Source organism: Ranitomeya imitator, chromosome 2 (assembly GCF_032444005.1).
Source record: "Ranitomeya imitator isolate aRanImi1 chromosome 2, aRanImi1.pri, whole genome shotgun sequence".
NCBI lineage: Eukaryota > Metazoa > Chordata > Amphibia > Anura > Dendrobatidae > Ranitomeya > Ranitomeya imitator.
In genome coordinates, this window is record NC_091283.1 from 225,857,995 (window position 1) to 225,880,817 (window position 22,823).

At 47.2% G+C, this 22,823-nt stretch overlaps 1 protein-coding gene across 1 annotated transcript; it reads left to right on the forward strand.

Annotated features, from left to right (window-relative positions):
- The first annotated feature begins 712 nt into the window (after positions 1 to 712).
- Positions 713 to 22,171, forward strand: ERCC6L (ERCC excision repair 6 like, spindle assembly checkpoint helicase). Its single transcript, XM_069748657.1, has 3 exons — positions 713 to 877; positions 6,441 to 9,009; positions 20,803 to 22,171. Exons 1-3 carry the CDS (start codon positions 783 to 785, stop codon positions 22,063 to 22,065), a joined length of 3,927 nt encoding a protein of 1,308 aa, XP_069604758.1. The 5' UTR covers positions 713 to 782; the 3' UTR covers positions 22,066 to 22,171.
- The last annotated feature ends 652 nt before the right edge of the window (positions 22,172 to 22,823 follow it).

Here is a 22,823-nt window from a genome sequence, read left to right on the forward strand (position 1 = left end):
GGCCGTACAAAGCACGACACCTGTATATACGACCGTACGCAGCACGACATCTGTATATACGACCGTACAAAGCACGACACCTGTATATACGGCCGTACGCAGCACGACACCTGTATATACGGCCGTACGCAGCACGACACCTGTATATACGGCCGTACAAAGCACGACACCTGTACATACGGCCGTACAAAGCACGACACCTGTACATACGGCCGTACAAAGCACGACACCTGTATATACGACCGTACGCAGCACGACATCTGTATATACGACCGTACAAAGCACGACACCTGTATATACGGCCGTACGCAGCACGACACCTGTATATACGGCCGTATGCAGCACGACACCTGTATATACGGCCGTACGCAGCACGACACCTGTATATACGGCCGTACGCAGCACGACACCTGTATATACGGCCGTATGCAGCACGACACCTGTATATACGGCCGTACGCAGCACGACACCTGTATACACGGCCGTACGCAGCACGACATGTGTATATACGGCCGTACACAGCACGACACTTGTATACGGCCGTACGCAGTACGACACCTGTATATACGGCCGTACGCAGCACGACATGTGTATATACGGCCGTACACAGCACGAGCACCTCGCGCAGGCGCAGAACACAGGGACAGTTCCTCGTGCAGCCGACACTTGGGAGGAGACTAGAGATGTTAGCCCCGCCCCCCGCAGTGCTTTCTGGGGAGAGGTTTTGAATTCTCGGCGGTTCGGTCGTTGTTGTCGCCCGCTCTCCGGCCGCTTCAGGCACTATGGAGTCCCAGGACACAAGGGCCCGGTGTTCCGAGGACTTCGGTATCGTGTCCCGGATGGAGGAAGATCCCGAGCTGGCGGAGAAGTATGAGCGGTAAGCGGGGCCGTGATCGCGCTCCTCTGTGCTCGTACCTGTGTGAGGCTGCGGCTCTCGGGATGAAGTTATCTCGCTGCTCGGGCTGATGACTCCATCCGTAGAAATAATGGCCGCTGACTTCCCCTGGGGGGATGAGGGGCGTGTGGCCGGTGTAGGGCAGGCTGGGGACCCCGGTGGTGGGCAGGCTGGGGACCCCCGATGTAGGGCAGGCTGGGGACCCCCGGTGTAGGGCAGGCTGGGGACCCCCGGTGTAGGGCAGGCTGGGGACCCCCGGTGTAGGGCAGGCTGGGGACCCCCGGTGGAAGGCAGGCTGGGGACCCCCGGTGTAGGGCAGGCTGGGGACCCCCGGTGTAGGGCAGGCTGGGGACCCCCGGTGGAAGGCAGGCTGGGGACCCCCGGTGTAGGGCAGGCTGGGGACCCCCGGTGTAGGGCAGGCTGGGGACCCCCGATGTAGGGCAGGCTGGGGACCCCCGGTGTAGGGCAGGCTGGGGACCCCCGGTGTAGGGCAGGCTGGGGACCCCCGGTGGAAGGCAGGCTGGGGACCCCCGGTGTAGGGCAGGCTGGGGACCCCCGGTGTAGGGCAGGCTGGGGACCCCCGATGTAGGGCAGGCTGGGGACCCCCGGTGTAGGGCAGGCTGGGGACCCCCGGTGTAGGGCAGGCTGGGGACCCCCGGTGTAGGGCAGGCTGGGGACCCCCGGTGTAGGGCAGGCTGGGGACCCCCGGTGTAGGGCAGGCTGGGGACCCCCGGTGTAGGGCAGGCTGGGGACCCCCGGTGCTATGAGCTCGTGTGTTTTCGGTGGTGGAGATGGTGCCGGTTCCTCGCTGCCTTCAGACACAGCCGGGTGCTAGTGGTTATTTTCACGTTGGGAGATGGGGGCGATTTCCCTCCGTCCATCCACGGCTGAGAACCGTGCGGAATCAGTTCAGTACAGACCCCGGTGTGGGCTATGTGCACACGTAGAATGGGCCACTGCGGATTTTTCTGCTGTGGATTTGATAAATCCGTATTGGAAAACCTCTGCGGATTCTACTGCGGATTCCGCTGCGGTTTTACATCTGCAGTTTTCTCTTGGAGCAGGTGTAAAACCACTGCGGATTCAGCTCAAAGAATTGACGTGCTGCGGAAAATAATCCGCTGCGTTTCCTTCCGCAGCATGGGCACAGCGGTTTTTTTCCCCCATAGGTTTACATTGTACTGTAAACTCATGGGTAACTGCTGCGGATCCGCTGCAAAATCCCCACCGTGTGCACATACCCTTAGGAATTTCTGGTGCGGATTCTGCCTCTCCTGGCAGAAAACGCAACTGCTGATTTGTTGCGTTTTTTTTTGTGTGGTTCCGCAGCGTTTTTTTGTGCTTTTTTTGCTGCAGTTTTCTTGCGGATTTGCTGCGTTTTTTAGCCCTGCGGTTTTCTATAATGGAATGGGTACAAAAACGCTGCAGATTCACAAAAAAGTGACATGCTACTTCTTTTAAACCGCAGCACTTTTTTTTTCTCATTGATTTACATTGTGCTGTAAATCAATTGCGGATCTGCAGCGTTTCTGCACCTCAAAAAACGCTGCGGATCCGCAGAGAATCCGCAACGTGTGCACATACCCTGAGGCTATATTCACACGCTGCGGATCCGCAGCGTTTCCGCAACTGCGGATCCGCAGCACTTTCCCATGCGTTTACAGTACAGTGTAAACCTATGGGAAACGCAATCCGCAGTGCACGTGCTGCGGAAAAAACTGCGGAAATGCAGCGGTTTACATTCCGCAGCATGTCAATTCTTTGTGCGGATTCCGCAGCGGTTTTACACCTGCTCCATAATAGAAAACCGCAGGTGTAATACCGCAGTGTAATCTGCACAAAAACCGCGGTAAATCTGCAGGAAAAAAACAGTACTTTTGCCCTGCGGATTTATCAAATCCGCTGCATAAAAATCCGCAGTGGACCATTCTACGTGTGCACATACCCAAAACCGCTGCGGAATCCGCAGAAAGAAGTGACATGCTGCGGAATGTAAACCGCTGCATTTCCTTCCGCAGCATGGGCACAGCAGTTTTGTTTTGTTTCCTGCGCCCCCGTTCTGTCATGTGCTGCCCTATTCTGTCATGTGCTGCTTCCATCCTGCGCCCCCGTTCTGTCATGTGCTGCCCTATTCTGTCATGTGCTGCTCCCATCCTGCGCCACCATTCTTTAATTTGCTTCTCCCATCCATATGCCCCATATACGCTGCTCCATTATGGTTGATGGCCCCCATAAGATGCTCCATAGTATATGTCCCCGTACACTGCTCCATTATGGTTTATGGCCCCCATAAGATGCTCCATAAAGGTTTATGGCCCCCATAAGACGCTCCAGTGTGTATGCCCCCCCCCCCCCGTACACTGCTCCATAAAGGTTTCTGGCCCCCATAAGACGCTCCAGTGTGTATGCCCCGTACACTGCTCCATTATAGTTTATGGCCCCCATAAGATGCTCCATTGTATATGCCCCTGTACACTGCTCCATTATGGTTTATGGCCCCCATAAGATGCTCCATAAAGGTTTATGGCCCCCATAAGACGCTCCAGTGTGTATGCCCCCCCCGTACACTGCTCCATAAAGGTTTATGGCCCCCATAAGATGCTCCATTGTATATGGCCTGTATACTGCTGCGATATATAGAAGAAAAAAAATACCATACTCACGTATCGTGGGGGGGCCTGAGCAGGCGGGTACACCAGCGCGCTGTGGGGGTCAGGTGCCGGTATCGCCGCTAGCTTAAGCCCCCCAGCACTTGCTATAGTCACCTGTCCCCCGTTCCAGCGCTGCGCGCCGCCATCTTCCGGCTCCTCTGGCGGTGACCGGTCAGTCAGAGGGCGGCGCATTAAGCGCGTCATCGCGCTCTCTGAACTGTGAACATCACAGCAGAGGACCCGGGAGACGGAGCCGCACGCAGCGCTGGAACGGGGGACAGGTGAATATACTCACCCTCCTGGCTTGTCCACGGTCCCTGCCTCACCAGTGGAGATCGCGGTGTCCGTTCAGTGTTTACGCATACCGCAATCTCCTGGGAGCGTCACTCTGTGGGGGCCAGACTGCGCCGGCGCTTGCGCAGTCTATAGAGGCTTCGGACAGTGACGCTCCCAGCGTTATATTATAGATGTATATATACATACATATATACATACATACATACATACATACAGTACAGAGCAAAAGTGTGGACACACCTCATTTAAAGATTTTTCTGTATTTTCATGACTATGAAAATTGTACATTCACACTGAAGGCATCAAAACTATGAATTAACACATGTGGAATTATATACTTAACAAAAAGGTGTGAAACAACTGAAAATGTGTCTTATATTCTAGGTTCTTCAAAGTAGCCACCTTTTGCTTTGATGACTGCTTTGCACACTGTTGGCATTCTCTTGAAGTCTGATGTCAGCGCAGTCGCGGCCAGCTGGCTAGTCTTACAAGGTTCTGACGCTCCACAGGCTTCCACTGTAGAAGCCACGTCTGGCTCACACACTGAGGAGAGGAGCAGATCACACATACACACTACATTACATGCAATATATACACACATTGTTAGAACACCTATATAATGCTAAAATGCAAACCACCAAAAAGTAACCCAATTTTTAAAACCACTTCTTTTAAAGCGAATCTGTCAGTAGGATTATCCCTCCTAAGCAGTCTGTACATGTAGGTCCTAGGAACCTAAAGAACATGACACTTTGAGATCTGATGCCTTATTCCAGAGAAATCCACATTTGTCTGATATGTAAATGTTAAGATCTCTGGGCTGGACATAGATCTCCCTGTGAATCTGCCTCCAGAGATTACATGAAAAGGTCGTTACCAGTGAACAAGTAATTAACGCAATACAGTAAAAGAGGCCGAGCACATCTAGCCGTCACGTGACAGCATGTACGCAAATCACATACTTGTGGCAAGGTGACTGCCGCACAGAAGGATCCGGCCCGTGTGATGTGCATACACCTAATATCTCTATCAGACCATGAATATGCTGAGGCATATAGAAAGAGATTCGAGCAATCAGTAGAATAATAGAACTTATTCAAGTCAAAAAAGCTGAAAACACACAAAACCAAATAGTTAATAAAAAGACAAGGCAAAACCTCCAACCAAAGGAGAAACTGGCATCAATAAAAAAGTATGATGGTATATATCCAGGGAATCGCAGTATGTGAAATATTAATGACACGTGAGGTCATTGAAGTTTTTCTTTCCAAAAATGTCAAAATCTGCTGCATTAATGTATTCAAAATGCAAGTGCAATATCTGATCAGGTGAAAAGAGCAGCGATCATCTGAAAAAACAAGACAAACGCCTCCTCCTAGTATTAGCTCGATACCTGGATGCTAGACAGTAAAGCAGAGAAACGCAGAAAGTCGCCTATGTGAGAAGGGTAATTCTATCCATGATGGCAATACTAAAGTGCAGGCGCAATCTTATGCCCTTAGGACACTGTCCCATTAAATAGTTTAAAACCAATGTAAACCATAAGATCTTATAAATGGCGACATATCAGTAGTCGCACATGATGAAAGGGACCACCAGAGCAGATGGAAGTGAACGTGTCGTGTCTCCATACCACAACGTTTTTTTTGCTTTTTGTCCGGATGACCCTGAAAAAGCGAAATGGAAAGGAAAAAAGTTTCTTCTCCTTTTCCGTTAGGTCAGTGTAACTGACTAGTCAGATGTCATCCACGTGTGGTCTGATTTTGGTTTATTTCTTCCCTTGAACCACTTGGTCATTTGCACAGCGAAATATAATAACACTAGATGGTGGCCTGGTTGTAAAGCATCGGGTATTCTAGAATATGTATGTCCACGTAGTATATTGCCCAGCCACGTAGTATATTGCCCAGCCACGTAGTATATTGCCCAGTCACATAGTATATTGCCCAGCTTGCCCAGTCACATAGTATACAGCACAGAGCCAGGTAGTATCCACCGGAGGGTGAGTATGTAACTATTTTTTATTTATTTTTTTTATTTTTAACATTAGATATTTTTACTATTCATGCTGCATAGGCAGCATGAATAGTAAAAATAAGTGGTCACACAGGGTTAATAGCAGTGTTAACCGAGTGCGTTACACCGCGGTCAACACTGCCATTAACTCTGTGAGCGCTGACCAGAGGGGATTATGTGGACGCCGGGCACTGACTGCTGGGAGGAAAGAGCGGCCATTTTCTTCTGGACTGTGGCCGTCGCTGATTGGTCGCGGCAGCTATGACAGGCTTCTGCTGAGACCAATCAGTGAATGAATAACCGTGACAGAAGGACAGACGGAAGTGACCCTTAGACAATTATATAGTGATGAGTACGATCCGTCAGAACCGCAGCCGCCATTTGTTGCTTTTAAATAGTTGTGTGCAGAAACTAGGGGATAGCGTGGCCCGCTCCTGGTGCACCTACTTCTGGCAGTGAGATAGAACATTCATCATTTGTTAGTATCTGCCAATTGGCTGCTAAGTCAGTACAAGGTAGAAGGCACAAATTCCCAACTATGTTGACTCATCGATTTATTTTCTTTCCCCCCCCCCCCGCAGGTATGTTCAAAAAGCAAAGCAAGAAGCTAAGAATGGAAACTTACCAAAGTCAATAGAATATTTCCAAAAAGCTGACAAAATACATCCGAGTGAAAAGCTGAAAGGTCGCATTGCAAAACTGGAAGAGGCTCTCCAGCAGCTCGATCTCCAAAATGAAGAAGATGATGAATTTGTGGATGTGTTGGGCAGTGGGCTGATGCTCTACAAAGAACTGTACAGTAAACTGTTCGAACACCAAAAGGAAGGTGTTGCGTTTTTGTACAGCCTTCACAGGGATGGAAGAAAAGGCGGCATTTTGGCAGATGACATGGGGCTTGGAAAGACCATCCAGGTTATTGCCTTTCTTTCTGGAATGTTTGATGCTGAATTGACCAATAATGTATTATTGATAATGCCAACAACGCTAATCAGTAATTGGGTGAAAGAGTTTGAGAAGTGGACTCCAGGCATGAGAGTAAATGAATTTCATGGCACTAGCAAAAAGGAGCGAAGCAGAAATCTAGAGAAAATCCAGAGGAAGGGTGGGGTTCTCATTACCACCTACCAAATGTTAATTAATAATTGGCAGCAGCTGTCCTCATACAATGGAAGAGATTTTGCCTGGGATTACATCATTTTAGATGAGGCTCATAAAATTAAATCCTCATCGACAAAATCTGCCAAATCTTGTTCAGCCATTCCAGCTAGGAATCGTATTCTTCTAACGGGCACACCAATCCAGAACAACCTACGGGAGATGTGGGCTTTGTACGATTTTGCTTGTCAAGGAACGCTTCTGGGAACAGCTAAGACTTTTAAAATGGAGTATGAAAATCCAATAACTAGAGCCAGAGAGAAAGATGCCACGCCTGGTGAAAAAGCTCTTGGTCTAAAGATATCTGAAAACCTGATGAAAATAATTCAGCCCTATTTTCTGAGGCGGACAAAGAATGACGTTCAACATAAAAAGGTTTCTGGGCAACAGGCAGCTGTCGAGTCAAATACTAAATTATGCACAATGCCTTCTCTTACAAGAAAGAACGATTTCATAATATGGGTCTACTTATCATCGATTCAGGAAGAGGTATATCGAAAGTTTATATCGTTGGATCAAATCAAGGAATTGATGATGACCACTAGGTCTCCTCTAGCAGAACTAACCATTCTGAAGAAGCTCTGTGATCACCCGAGACTTCTGTCCGCAAGAGCCTGTGTCCAGCTTGGATTGGAGGGAGATGGCACAGAAGAGAATTACATCGAAGCTGTTACAAAGTTTGATCATCTTTCTGATGAAGTTCTCATAGAGGAGTCTGGAAAACTTGGTCTTTTGATTGCGCTCCTTAATAAACTCAAAGAAGAAGGTCACCGAACTCTGGTTTTTTCACAGTCAAGAAAAATGCTTGATATGGTCGATCGCATCTTGAATAACCAGGGTTTTCAGATCATGCGCATTGATGGCACAGTTTCTCTCCTAGATCGAGAGAAAAGAATAAGTATATTTCAGACTAACCAGAGGTACTCTGTATTGCTGCTAACAACACAAGTTGGTGGCGTTGGACTGACTTTAACTTCAGCAGATCGTGTGGTGATTTTTGACCCGAGCTGGAATCCGGCTACTGATGCACAAGCAGTTGACAGAGCTTATAGAATAGGGCAGCAAGCAAATGTAGTAATCTATCGACTTATAACCTGTGGCACAGTGGAGGAGAAAATCTATAGGAGGCAAATCTTCAAAGACTCTTTAATAAGACAAACGACCGGTGATAAGAAAAACCCTTTCCGTTACTTCTCAAAGCAAGAATTAAAAGAGCTTTTTTCTCTGGAAGACACCAAAACCTCTTCCACTCAGATTCAGCTTCAAAATATGCATTCCTCTCAGAGGAAAACTGACACACATCTAGATGAACACATCGCTTATTTGCATACTTTACCAATTTTTGGAATTTCAGACCATGACCTCATCTATGCACATGAGATCTCCTCCCAAGAAGAAGACAATGAATATGAAACTGAACAAGAAGTGCAGTACATTCAAGAAAGGGTTCAGAAGGCTCATGAACTAGTCCAGATGGAGTCTCAACTGAATGAGCAATTCAAGGTTTCAGATGGAGCATGGTTTAGACCGAATGTTGGCCCTGAAAAACCTAAACAAAGAAGTCTACCTATTGTTAAAAAACCAGTATCTCCTCCTGAGATTGTAGATCTTACTGAGCAGGAAATTGCAAATGTAAGTTGTCAAATGACCAGTCTACTCATAGAGTCTGATGAAGAGGTTCTTCATCCTGTTTCATTTAAAAAGGAACCACAGAATTTCACTACTCAAGTAAGTAGTTTAATCATTGAAGATTCAAGTGGAGATGAAGGACCACCTACTGCTCCCCCTAACTGTGACAATTCAAAGAATAAAAGCGATCACCTAACCAGTTTGGTTCATGATGGATCTTTCGGAGAGAATCTGCTCCAGGCTTCATTTAAAAGTGAATTTCTGAAAAAGGGAGAGGACCACACAACCAACTTGATACAAGAGGATGATCTCAGTGAAGAGGATGCAGCTCCGATACCTTTTACAAAAGCGTCGTCTTCCAGCATGGTAGGTAAAAAATATAGTGCTCTGAAGACCGTTTTGAAACTTAATCTAACCAGCTTTACTACATGAACATGTCATGGCCGTTATGGCAAGGATACTAAAGATTAATAGTTAATGGATAGAAGTAATACTCATACTTTGTTAAATATATAAATGTAGATGGATATTGAGATGGAGGTAATATACTTTAGAGATGAGCCAAGCTGAAATATTGCCTGCTCGTATTAGGGTAAGTTCACACCGGGCGTTTTTGCTGCGTTTTTTTTTTTTTTTTCTGCAGCAAAACCTGATTTCTTGGCAGAAAAGAAGCTGCGGCAAAAAAATGTTTTGGTGTAGTGTTTTTTTTTTTTTTTTTTAATGCGTTTTTGGGGCTAACTTGTCTCTTTGTGCATGCTAATAAAGTTGAGTGCCCCCAGAGGAAAAAAAAACTACTTCCTGTAGAACTATACCTCTAGATCCCTTGAAAAGCCAGCAATTCATGTGCCTCTACAGTAAAATCACACTGACAGGTTAGAATAGAGCGGCTGTATATAGAATAGATATGTGTGTCACTGACATCTATATATCTATGTACAGTCATGGCCAAAAGTATTGACACCCCTGCAATTCTGTCAGATAATACTCAGTTTCTTCCTGAAAATGATTGCAATCACAAATTCTTTGGTATTATTATCTTTATTTAATTTGTCTTAAATGAAAAAACACAAGAGAATGAAGCAAAAAGCAAAACATTGATCATTTCACACAAAACTCCAAAAATGGGCCAGACAAAAGTATTGGCACCCTCAGCCTAATACTTGGTTACACAACCTTTAGCCAAAATAACTGCGACCAACCGCTTCCGGTAACCATTAATGAGTTTCTTACAATGCTCTGCTGGAATTTTAGACCATTCTTCTTTGGCAAACTGCTCCAGGTCCCTGATATTTGAAGGGTGCCTTCTCCAAACTGCCATTTTTAGATCTCTCCACAGGTGTTCTATGGGATTCAGGTCTGGACTCATTGCTGGCCACCTTAGAAGTCTCCAGTGCTTTCTCTCAAACCATTTTCTAGTGCGTTTTGAAGTGTTTTGGGTCATTGTCCTGCTGGAAGACCCATAACCTCTGAGGGAGACCCAGCTTACTCACACTGGGCCCTACAATATGCTTCAAAATTTGTTGGTAGTCTTCAGACTTCATAATGCCATGCACACGGTCAAGCAGTCCAGTGCCAGAGGCAGCAAAGCAACCCCAAAACATCAGGGAACCTCCGCCATGTTTGACTGTAGGGACCGTGTTCTTTTCTTTGAATGCCTCTTTTTTTTTTTTTTTTTTCTCTCCTGTAAACTCTATGTTGATGCCTTTGCCCAAAAAGCTCTACTTTTGTCTCATCTGACCAGAGAACATTCTTCCAAAACGTTTTAGGCTTTTTCAGGTAAGTTTTGGCAAACTCCAGCCTGGCTTTTTTATGTCTCGGGGTAAGAAGTGGGGTCTTCCTGGGTCTCCTACCATACAGTCCCTTTTCATTCAGACGCCGATGGATAGTACGGGTTGACACTGTTGTACTCTCGGACTGCAGGGCAGCTTGAACTTGTTTGGATGTTAGTCGAGGTTCTTTATCCAACATCCGCACAATCTTGCGTTGAAATCTCTTGTCAATTTTTCTTTTCCGTCCACATGTAGGGAGGTTAGCCACAGTGCCATGGGCTTTAAACTTCTTGATGACACTGCGCATGGTAGACACAGGAACATTCAGGTCTTTGGAGATGGACTTGGAGCCTTGAGATTGCTCATGCTTCCTCACAATTTGGTTTCTCAAGTCCTCAGACAGTTCTTTGGTCTTCTTTCTTTTCTCCATGCTCAATGTGGTACACACAAGGACACAGGACAGAGGTTGAATCAACTTTAATCCATGTCAACTGGCTGCAAGTGTGATTGTTATTGCCAACACCTGTTAGGTGCCACAGGTAAGTTACAGGTGCTGTTAATTACACAAATTAGAGAAGCATCACATGATTTTTTGAACAGTGCCAATACTTTTGTCCACCCCCTTTTTTATGTTTGGTGTGCAATTATATCCAATTTGGCTTTAGGACAATTCTTTTTGTGTTTTTTAATTTAAGACAAATTAAATGAAGATGATAATACCAAATAATTTGTGTTTGCAATCATTTTCAGGAAGAAAATGAGTATTATCTGACAGAATTGCAGGGGTGTCGATACTTTTGGCCATGACTGTATATATATTACATAGACAGATAGATAAAAGCCGGCAATTCATGTGCCGCGATCAGTATAATCACAGTGTGACAGGTTAGAATAGAATCGCTATATACACACAGACTACTAATGTATTTACATTACATACATAGACTAGCTGGCTATTCATCTGCCGTGTACTGTAAAATCAATGCAAGAGCCGACAGGATAGAAGAGATGGATTACATACAGTAAATACATGTAGAATAGGTAGATATCTAGATGTCACTGACATATACAATAAGTACCCCCCCCCCCCCCCCCCCCAAAAAAAAAAAAAAAAAAAAAGACGTAGGGTCCCCCTATAATTAATAACCAGAAAATGTTACGCAGACAGCTGTGGGCTGATATTATGATAGCCTGGGAAGAAGCCATGGATACCGCCCCCCTGGCTAAAAACATCAGCTCTCAGCCACCCCAGAAAAGGCATATCTCTAAAGGTACCTTCACACATAACGATTTCGTTAACGATATCGTTGCTTTTTGTGACGTAGCAACGATATCGTTAACTAAATCATTATGCGTGACAACGACCAACGATCAGGCCCCTGCTGGGAGATCGTTGGTCGCTGCGAATGATCAGGACCTTTTTTTTTTTTTTGGTCGCTGATCACCCGCTGTCATCGCTGAATCGGCGTGTGTGACGCTGATCCAGCGATGTGTTCACTGGTAACCAGGGTAAATATCGGGTTACTAAGCGCGGCCCTGCACTTAGTAACCCGATGTTTACCCTGGTTACCCGGGGACTTCGGCATCGTTGAAGACCGTTTCAACGATGCCGAAGTTTTTCCCCTGATCGTTGGTCGCTGGAGAGAGCTGTCTGTGTGACAGCTCCCCAGCGACCACACAACGACTTACCAACGATCACGGCCAGGTCGTACCGCTGGTCGTGATCGTTGGTAAATCGTTTAGTGTAACGGTACCTTAAGATGCGCAAATTTTGGCACTTTGCCCGGCTCTTCCCACTTGCCCTGTAGCGGTGGCAAATGGGGTTAATATTTGTGGGGTTGATGTCACCTTTGTATTGTCCAGTGACATCAAGCCCCAAGGTTAGTAATGGAGCAGCGTCAGGACGCCCCCATTACTAAGCCCATTGTCACATTGTAAGAAAAGACACCAAGAATAAAGTCCTTTAATTGAAAAAAAAGACTCAAACTCCTTTAATAATCTCAATTAAACCATACTTACGACCCATGTCTGGGGGATAATTCTTTTTCAACCTGGGCGATGCCAAGATGCGACCATCCAGGCTGAGAACCACTGGTGAAATGGGCTGCTCACAGCTTCAGTGACCGGCGGTGACTTCACTGAGGCCGGGATGAACTGCGGTGACCTCTGTGAGATTCCCCGCTAGCACCGTGAGAAATTCACATGGTGACCTCGCCTCTGCACCGTGCGACTGTCTCACTGTGCTACCGGGGATCTCAGAGGTTATTTACAGCACAGGAGCGGCTAATGAATACTCCCATCCTCCGCTCCTGCTCTCACTGTAATTAGCGGCTGTAGGTGTCAGATGATGGGAGCAGTTGTCCCATCAGCTGACACCAATGACCGGAGGTGTAGTTTATACCTAGGATCACAGCTGAGCATTTGCTGTTTTTTAACAGTGTGGGAACCGCGGCTCTCGGACCGGTGAGGATGGTTTCCCCGCCGACCAGAGGCGGTGTTTGCTGTGCTGACATGGATATGGCCGTGTGTCACACTGTATTGTCGGGCCCCCATTCAAGTGAATGGGGTTCGGGTCCGCTCTGCTGGATGACAGGCTGTATGGACGCACCGTGCATCCTGCCATCTAGATGTAACAGTCAGTGGGTGAAAAACCCTGCAAAAATGCTGAAAAGTGACATGCTCTGTCAAAAAAAACGCTGCAAAGCACAAAATACTGATCACACAAAAAACCAATGTGTGTGCATCAGATTTCTGAAATCTCATAGGCTTTGCTGGTACTGTAAAACACAGCTGAAAATTAGCATAAAAAACGCCCAGTGTGAACTTAGCCTAAGTAGGCTGCATAGAAGGCATGAGTGCACCCCAACTCCTAGTTTTTATTGATCCCATTATGGGCGATTTTACAGGTTTTGATCACATGTTGTTGCATTTTTTTCTTTGCGTTGTTGCACAGCTGAATCGCACAGTTCTGGCTTTTAGACGCTTTTTATTTTTTATATTTCTCTCGTTGGTGTTTACTGATCGGGTTAATAATATATTTTGATCAGGTTTTTATTGACATGGAGATACACTTGTATGTTTTTTTTTTTTTTTTTTTACTGCACTTTGTAGTCCTCTTAAAGGACTTAAACCTGTGATCGTCTCATTGCAGCTTGTACAATACTCGGCTACACCAGTATTGCAGAGTACAGCAAAAATCAGTCTATAAACTTTCATAAGACTGTCGTCATGACAGGCAAAGATGCATCAGTCAGGGGAGACGACCAATCACTTAATTTTACAAAACAATGAAAATTGTTGGCTTTCACATTTTTGCTGCTCATGTTTCCAATCTAATAATCAGATGTTTCTATGATTACTGAAGTACAACTATAAACATTTCATAAGGTTTTACTTTTGTAGTGACCAATACATGAGGTTTATGTGAAGGCTCAGTATTTCCAGTGTTGGCCCTTAGTTTTCAGGCTTCTGGGCAGATCCTGACTGTTGGCCACTTGTTCGCGTCTCATCGTAGCTCGCACTGAGTCACAATTCTATGTCATATATAACAATGCTTCTGAGCATGAATAGAGTTACAGGGGTTGTCCAGTGAAAATCTGTTCCTGTGGATAGGTGAGAACTTGTTGATTAGTGCGTGTCCAACTGCTGGGACACACAATGATTGGCAGGACTAAGCACTTTAATCCCTGTAATGCATGCTTGATTTGTGGTCCTTTCTCTATGCGGCTACTGAACGCTGAGCCCTGTTTTCTCCTTCGCCTCATTGGGGGACACAGGACTGTGGGTGTATGCTTCTGCCGCCAGGAGGCTGACACTAAGTAAACTTGAAAAAAAGTTAGCTCCTCCTCCATCGTGTACACCCTGACACTGGCTACCAGAGACTCTAGTTTATGCTTAGTGTCTCAAGGAGGCACATCTGTGTCCTTGATTTTTGGACCCGACTTTCAACATTTTGGATTGAGGGGGCGACGGACCTTTTTGAGGGTCCGATCTCCCCAAACCATCAACGGGCAAGCACGTGCGATATTCTCCACGTATCCTTCCCCGCTACGTGGGATTTTTCACTGGACTTGGCCCTGACCACCCTGAGGTATCTAGACCCCAGGCTGTACAGGTGCACCTAGACGTCCGTGTGTTCCCCCCTGATTTCTACACCCCTGCATGGGGTGTTAGCTGGGGTGGAGGACGGTCCCTCTCCTTATCCTGGGGATAATGGAGTTTGGGTTCCTGCACCATCATTTATTTCCACCCCTCACTGAGTGTGGTGTGACTAAGGGGGGCTTCTGGCACCGGGTTAGGTTGCCTGTTGCGGCATCTCTGGGTGAGGCAGGCGTCCTGTTTGTGTGCTGGGCGGCGGCGCTGCGGTTTGATCCGGCGCCTGTGGCGTTAGGACAGCGGCGCCGCAGCGTTATCCTGAGCGGCGCCGTGGCGTTAGGTCAGCGGCGCCGCAGCATCTTCCGGAGCGGCGTTGGAGGCGGAGATCGGCGCCGCTGTTCCTCCAGAGGCTTCGGCCCTGCCTGGCTTCCTGCAGGCGTGGGGCTGCTTCCTGGAGCCCGGGACTTCCGTCCAGCAGGCCGCGCTGCGGGGTTCCGCCCCTTCCGGCGCGTCACGTCCGGTTCCGGCTTCTCCTTTCACTGAGGGGGAAAATTGAGGCCCCGGCTTCGGGCCTACTCTAGGCTGCAGCATAGTTTGGCGGTCCCTCCCCCCTATAGCCTGCTGGACATATAAGGCAGCACATTTGGGCTCCGTATCGTGCTGTCAGGATCCATCTCTGTATTCGTGGGGACACAGGACTGGGGTAAGTGCTTCTCCCCAATCTGGCTGAAGCATTCTTTTTTTCCCAGACTCTGGCCCTGGGTATAGCATTGCGGATCGTTATGTCTAGAAGGGTTAAGACTCACACGGTTCTTTTTACCAGTTGTGTATCTTGTAGTGCCCTTTTTCCGCACGCCCAAAGTAATCGCCTCTGCGAGGCCTGTGACTCTGAACGCGTCCAGGAGCCCCCCCCTGCCAGTTCTCCAGTAGTCGCTCCGGTCCCTCAAGCAGATGCTGGGGTAGCTCCACCGGAATGGGTCACGTCCTTGTCACAATCCATGGCGTCCCTTACTGAAGCGATCAAATCTCTGCAGACCCCGGCGGTCGGGACCGGTAATCCACCTGTCTCAGAGAGGGCCTCGGGGTCTCAGGAGTCTTCGGCCTGCAGGGGCCGCGCTCTCACTCGACAGATGCATGGAAAGCGGATTCGCAAAGCGTCGCCCAGGTGCTTCCGCATCCTGGAGTTCCGTATCTCGCTCTCCTTCCCCTGCAGAAAGCGGGGAAGTTGAGACTGACTACGAGTCGGAAGGGTCTCTTAATTTTGATAAACCTGGGTTTCAGGAGTCAGTAGACAGCCTAATTGAAGCTGTCAATCAGTCTTTGGGGATAGAAGACGAGCTCGCCTCTTCCTCTGATCATAAGGTCTCATTTAAGCGGACTAAACGGGCCCATAGGGTCTTTTCCTCTCATCCTGAGTTTGAGGACCTGATTCGACGCAATCGGGAGCACCCGGACAAACGCTTTTCGGGGCAAAGAACTCTGAAGGCTAGGTATCCCTTTGCTTCGGAACTTTGTAGTGATTGGGCAGAAAATCCTTCTGTAGATCCTCCAGGGTCCCGTTTAGCCTCTAACACGTTGCTATCTCTCCCTAATGGCTCATCGATTAAGGATCCTACGGATCGTCTTATAGAGAGCTTGGCTCGTTCCATCTTTGAGGCCTCAAGCTCAGCACTTTTTCCTTCCTTTGCAGCAACTTGGGTTGCCAGGGCTATGATATCTTGGTCAGACTCGTTATCTAAGGCTCTCCAAGAAGGTAATGTGTCAGCGGAATTGGCTGAAATGTCGTCTCAGGTAGCTATGGCTGGTAGCTATCTGATTAACGCATCTCTGGATGCGGCAGATTGTGCTTCTTCGGCTGCGTCTAATGCTATTGCCATCAGAAGGGCCCTTTGGTTAAGGTCCTGGCGGGCTGATTCTACCTCTAAAAAATCTCTTACATCCCTGCCGTATCAGGGTGGTCGTTTGTTCGGAGAAAAGCTGGATCAGCTCATTTCTGACTCCACAGGAGGAAAAAGCAAGTTTCTTCCTCAGCAGAAGGCTAGACAGCCTTTTCGGCGCCAATTTCAGGCCCGTTTTAGAACCTTTCGCTATGTCAGATGGGCCCCAGCATCAGGCTCTCCTGCGCAGGGTCGGCCCAATCAGGACCGAGACGGTCGGATCTCTTATACGGCCAGCCAAGGGGGAAGAATGCGTCCCCAGTCTTCTAGATCCAGAGGATCTAGGACTCAAAGATTTTCGGCCAAGTGACTGGAGGCCTCCTCCGGGTGTCTCCAAAAAAGTAGGCGGACGTCTACTTTTATTTCGCCAGGTCTGGCTTCAGATAATTCACGACCAGTGGGTGGCAGAGCTCGTATCTTCAGGTTACAAGATAGAGCTGGTCCGTCTTCCTCCTCCCCGGTTCTTCCCATCCCGTCTTCCCAGGTGCAAATCTCTCCATCAAAGCTTGTTCAATTCCATAGAGTCTCTCCGTATCAGCGGTGTCATTTCTCCTGTTCCAAAGGAAGAAAGGTTTCAGGGCTTTTATTCCAATCTTTTTGTAGTGCCCAAAAAGGACGGAGCAGTGAGGCCTATCCTAGATCTCAAACTCTTAAACAGGTTTGTCCGCGTTCGGATGGAGTCTCTGCGGTCGGTCATCGCCTCTCTGGAAAAGGGAGAATTTTTGGCCTCAGTCGACATTCAGGATGCTTATCGTCATATTCCCATCTTTCCGCCTCATCAAAGATTTCTCCGGTTTGCTGTAAACAATCTACACTTCCAGTTCACGGCATTACCTTTCGGACTGGCCTCCGCTCCCAGGGTGTTCACAAAAGTCATGTCGACTGTGGTGTCCATTCTGCACTCCCGAGGTATAGTCGTCTTGCCATACCTAGACGATCTGCTGATCAAGGGACCGACATTTCAATCTTGCAGGGAAAATGTCGGCATCACTCTGGACACCCTTTCCCGTCTAGGTTGGTTGGTAAATTTAAGCTAGTCATCCCTACAGCCGTCTCGGAAAATCTCTTTTTTAGGCATGATCTTCGACACCTCTCAAGCCCTATCTATCCTTCCCCAGGACAAGGTCCTAGCCCTTCGGCGGGAAGTGAGGAATCTTCTACAACCATACCCTCATACGATTCGGTCCGGGATGAGGGTGTTAGGAAAGATGGTTGCAACCATAGAGGCGGTTCCGTTTGCACAGCTTCATCTTCGACCCCTCCAACGAGCAATCCTATCAGTGTGGAACAGAAATCCTCTCTCTCTCAACCGCAGATTTCGGTTGTCTTTCCAGATCAAGCAGGCTCTCTTGGTGGCTAAACAGCTCATCTCTACTCAGGGGGAAGCCCTTTCCCCCAACCAATTGGCTAGTGGTCACAACAGATGCCAGTCTCCTGGGTTGGGGAGCAGTGTTCTTCCATCACACAGCTCAGGGACGCTGGTCTCCTCGGGAATCAGATCTCCCCATCAATATCTTAGAGATTCGAGCAGTTCGGCTTGCCTTGTTACGTTTTCACCATCTTCTGGCGGGTCGCCCTGTCCGAATTCAATCGGACAACACCACAGCGGTAGCTTACATAAATCACCAGGGGGGCACCCGCAGCAAGGCAGCCATGCAGGAGGAAAAACAGATTCTACTCTGGGCGGAGAGAAATCACTCTGTGATCTCAGCGGTCCACATTCCGGGCGAAGAAAACTGGGCGGCAGATTTCCTAAACCGTCAGGGTCTAGCCTCCGGGGAATGGTCTCTCCATCCCGAGGTTTTTTTGCAGATATGCCATCTTTGGGGAACTCCAGACGTGGATCTAATGGCGTCCAAGGTGAATGCCAAGGTGCCCAGTTTTGTCTCTCGGTACCGAGATCCCCAGGCTATCGCCGTGGATGCGCTGGTACTGTCTTGGAAACAATTTAATCTCTCTTATCTGTTCCCTCCTCTGGCACTGCTCCCGAGGGTAATCAAGAAGATCAAATCGGAGAGAGTGCCGGCTATCCTGATCGCCCCGGATTGGCCTCGACGAACCTGGTATGCAGACCTGGTACAACTTCTCACCGGGGTTCCATGGCGGCTCCCCGATCGGCCGGATCTTCTATCTCAAGGGCCGATCTACCACCAGAACTCAGGGGTCCTATGTTTGACGGCCTGGCCGTTGAATCTTGGGTTTTAACTCAGGCAGGGTTTTCTCAAAAAGTAGCTGATACCATGATCAGTGCACGTAAGCCCGTCTCGGCCAGGATTTACTATCACACTTGGAAGGTTTTCCTTTCCTGGTGTAGAGTGTGCGGGCTGCCTCCTCTGCGTTTTTCCATTCCTAACATTCTAGCCTTCCTTCAAGCAGGCCTTGATTCTGGGCTTGCTCAAAGTACCCTTAAAAGGCAGATTTCGGCTTTATCAGTCCTTTTTCAGCGCAAGATTGCTACTAATCGTCAGGTCAGGATTTTTTTCCAGGGAGTCGCTCATAAGGTCCCTCCTTATAAGACTCCTTTGGAAGCTTGGGACCTTAATCTGGTCTTAAGGGCTTTACAGAATGCTCCTTTTGAGCCCCTGCAAGATGTTTCTTTGATGTTTCTTTCCTGGAAAGTTGTATTTTTAGTGGCTATAACATCCATTAGACGGGTATCGGAGCTGGCAGCTCTTTCTTGTCGTCCCCCTTTTCTGCAATTTCATCAGGACAAGGTAGTTCTCAGACCGGCACCGTCCTTTTTGCCAAAGGTTGTTTCATCTTTTCACATCAATGAAGATATTAGTTCTGCCCTCTTTTTGTCCGGCACCTACGCACCGTATACGTTGGATCTGGTGAGGGCTCTGAGGAGGTATATTTCCCGTACGGCTCCTTTTCGCCAGACAGATGCTCTATTTGTCCTTCCGCAGGGTCGCAGGAGGGGATGCGCTGCTTCAAAATCTACCCTGGCCAGGTGGATAAGGGCGACCATTCAGGAGGCTTATCGCACCATGGGCATGACGGTTCCGGCCGGAATCAAGGCTCATTCAACAAGAGCGGTGGGGGCTTCCTGGGCCGTTCGGCACCAGGCCTCAGCAGAACAGGTTTGCAAAGCTGCGACCTGGTCTAGTCTGCATACGTTTGTCAAACATTATAATGTCCACTCCTAGACCTCTGCAGATGCAAGTCTGGGTAGAAGGATTCTTCAAGCGGCAGTGGCACATTTATAGGACTACCATTGTCTGGATGTCTTTTACTGGTGAGTTATCTTTCCCACCCAGGGACTGCTTTAGGACATCCCACAGTCCTGTGTCCCCCAATGAGGCGAAGGAGAAATAGGGATTTTTGTGTTACTCACCGTAAAATCCTTTTCTCCGAGACGCTCATTGGGGGACACAGCTCCCTCCCTGGTAGCCTTTTGGTGGCTTTGGTTTTATCTGATTACATTAGTCAGTAGGATCTTTTCTAGACATAAGTTTTCTGTACATATGCTGTTATATTATTTTTTTGTGTTTTGTTCTCCTACTGCTTTTTGCACCAAACTGGAGTCTCTGGTAGCCAGTGTCAGGGTGTACACGATGGAGGAGGAGCTAACTTTTTTTCAAGTTTACTTAGTGTCAGCCTCCTGGCGGCAGAAGCATACACCCACAGTCATGTGTCCCCCAATGAGCGTCTCGGAGAAAAGGATTTTACGGTGAGTAACACAAAAATCCCTATTTCGCCTTGTTCTTCTAATCAGCGCTGATTCCAGAAACACTTGGCTGAATGCTGCTGTGTGCTCTGGGACAGTAGAGACTCCTCAGAAAAACTTATCTTCAGGGGGAACAAAAAAATATGAGCCTCTGAAAATTCACTAAACCAAATTCTTGTATTCCTTTTTCATGCCATTGTCTGTATGGATGTTTGCATAAACTAGTTGTCCACTACTAGGACAACCCCTTATTGATCTAAATGTTTGGCCCTGTCAAAATAAAGAAGCTTATACTCTCCTCCCGTGTCGGCACTCGTGGTCCCAGGACTCACGTGCGGTTGTTGTGACACTTGATCCGGGTGCCAGTCAGCACTGGCCTCACTGGTTCTGACTTTGCATTAATTGAACTTGGAAAGGAAGTAAGGGCTGCGGCTGATCTGACTTTTCCTTCATGTTCAATTCCTACAAAGGTGGGGCCTGTTACTTCAGCACTAATTGAGCACCGATATCATGTTTCAAAACCACAGGACCACAAGTCCTGGCATGGGAGGGGAGTATAAGCTTTATAGGGGGCAAGCATTTAGATAAAGAATGGATTGTCCTAGTAATGGACAACCCCATTAAATCAGTTATGTAAAATGGTTTTCCAACTACATGAATTTTTTTTATTTTTTTTGTCTTTTTGCAGGGAGCAGGAAGTTCTCTATTAAATGGACATTCTGGAATAAATGATATTTCTGCTACAGCTAACAGTTCAGACATTAAGAAAAGTCAAAACATTTTGCAAAGTTGTATCTTTAAGGCAGCAGAGCTTGAACAGCCATGCGTGATGGGTAATAATGCAAGTCTAAAGGAAGACCCCAACTTGTCTCTATCAAAGTCTCAACTGCAATGTGACTTCAACCTAGTCCTAGAAGATTCGATGGATAATGATAAACTTTCTGCGTCAGTGAACGAAATGCAGAGTTTAATGGAAACCTCCTTAGCTCCAGTCACAGACGCTCTACTAGTTCTCGATGACTCTGACAATATGAGCCAAGAAGGCAACAGCTTGGAACGTTCCATGGAACTTGGAAGAAGTGTGGACATGGAGAATCCAAAGCACAGATGTGAAGGTCCTGACGTTCCAGAAACTTTTCAGAATGAAACGGATATATTAAACTCTTGTAAGGAAAATGGCAAGAGTGAAGTTGATATATTTGATTCAGAGGAGAGCGATGAAGAGGTTTTCTCTATCCGTCGTAAAGCTACGAGGAGAATTGATTCTGAAAGTGAGGTGGAAAGCTCACTGTTCGTAAATGAGAACGAGGTGCTTTTCTCCCCTTTGAACAGCCCCTCTGTCAAATTGTTGAGCGCCTCAACTCCAAAGTTAGACAAACGTTTGTCTGTTAAGTTGGTTCAGAGGAGCAGTCTAGGAAGGCGTAGGTCTATTGCTTCAAGAAGGTCTCTAGTTCATGTAGCTGTAGAAGAAGCAACAGACATTCAAGAAAATATTAATGACGGAGATGAAGACAGTGACCAAGAGGAGGAAGAAAAACTGCTAACTACTGAAGCTCAGGAAGCTGATGAAGAGGAGCATGAGATGACAGAAGAGCAAGCTGGAGAAACCCTCGCCCTGGATTACAGTCTACCCTCAGGAGAGAACGATGAAGCGGATAGCTTTGTGGTAAAATCGTCTTCTAGCGAAGAACTATCTGAGGAGTCTACTGGTGAAGTAGAACTGATTTCTGATGAACAAGTGGATTATATGGCTCCAGAAATAAAAACAAATCAAACAAAAGAACTTGGTCAAGAAGACCTCTACTCTGTACTGGTGAATCGTGGCAAGGAGTATAAAGACTGTGGACATGTGAAGGAAGCGTTAGACTGTTTCTTGAAGGCACTTGACATTCGGTCGGGAGACCCTGAAGTTATGATGATTACTTTGAGTTTGTACAGGCAGCTATCTTAGGGTTCACAGTGTCTAGTTATCGGTAAAGACACTAGCAGTCATTAAGGGAGTTTATATCGTGCTTTGTAAATTTATTGTCAAATTATAAACTGTTTTTGAAGCTTTATTTGCATCAATGTATTCATTTATGTACATTGCTAAATATTTCATTGTCTTTACCATTTTCTTTCATTTCAACCACAAAAGAGCGATCTCTTTAATAATGTATTGGTTTTCATTTAACCCTTTAGTGACCACCAATACGTCTTTTTACTGACCTCACATAACAGACAATAGCATCCTCCACCTGGTGAAAATGCTGCAGCTGTCCACTGTACACTATAGCGAACATCTTGCGGTGTCAGCCTCAATTGGTTTTGGCACCAATCATGGCGTTTTAACCCCTTAGATGCTGATGTCAATAGGGACTACGGCATCTAAATGGTTAACAGTGTGGGGGGCACCCTGAGATCATGATTGTGTGGTCCTGATGTTTGCCATGGCAATTCACAGCCAAATAACGGTCTTAGTCTGCTGGCTATAGCGGCCTGTTCAGAAATCAGCCACATTTAGGTGGTGAAAATAACAACCTTTTTTCCTTCCTTCCTTCCTTCCTTCCTTCCTTCCTTCCTTCCTTCCTTCCTTCCTTCCTTCCTACCTACCTACCTACCTACCTACCATGTCAATTTGTATTAATTCCTGAAAAGCACCTGAAGGGTTAGTAAACTACCTGACAGCAGTTTTGAATAGGTTGAGGGGTGCTGTTTTTAAAGTGGTCT

What these genes read in the sequence shown, in the direction of transcription:
- ERCC6L (XM_069748657.1), top strand. Translation starts at nt 783, where the DNA reads ATGGAGTCCCAGGACACAAGGGCCCGGTGTTCCGAGGACTTCGGTATC. An exon ending in CTGGCGGAGAAGTATGAGCG is followed by an intron (nt 878 to 6,440) that starts GTAAGCGGGGCC and finishes CCCCCCCCGCAG; the next exon opens with GTATGTTCAAAAAGCAAAGC. An exon ending in AAGCGTCGTCTTCCAGCATG is followed by an intron (nt 9,010 to 20,802) that starts GTAGGTAAAAAA and finishes GTCTTTTTGCAG; the next exon opens with GGAGCAGGAAGTTCTCTATT.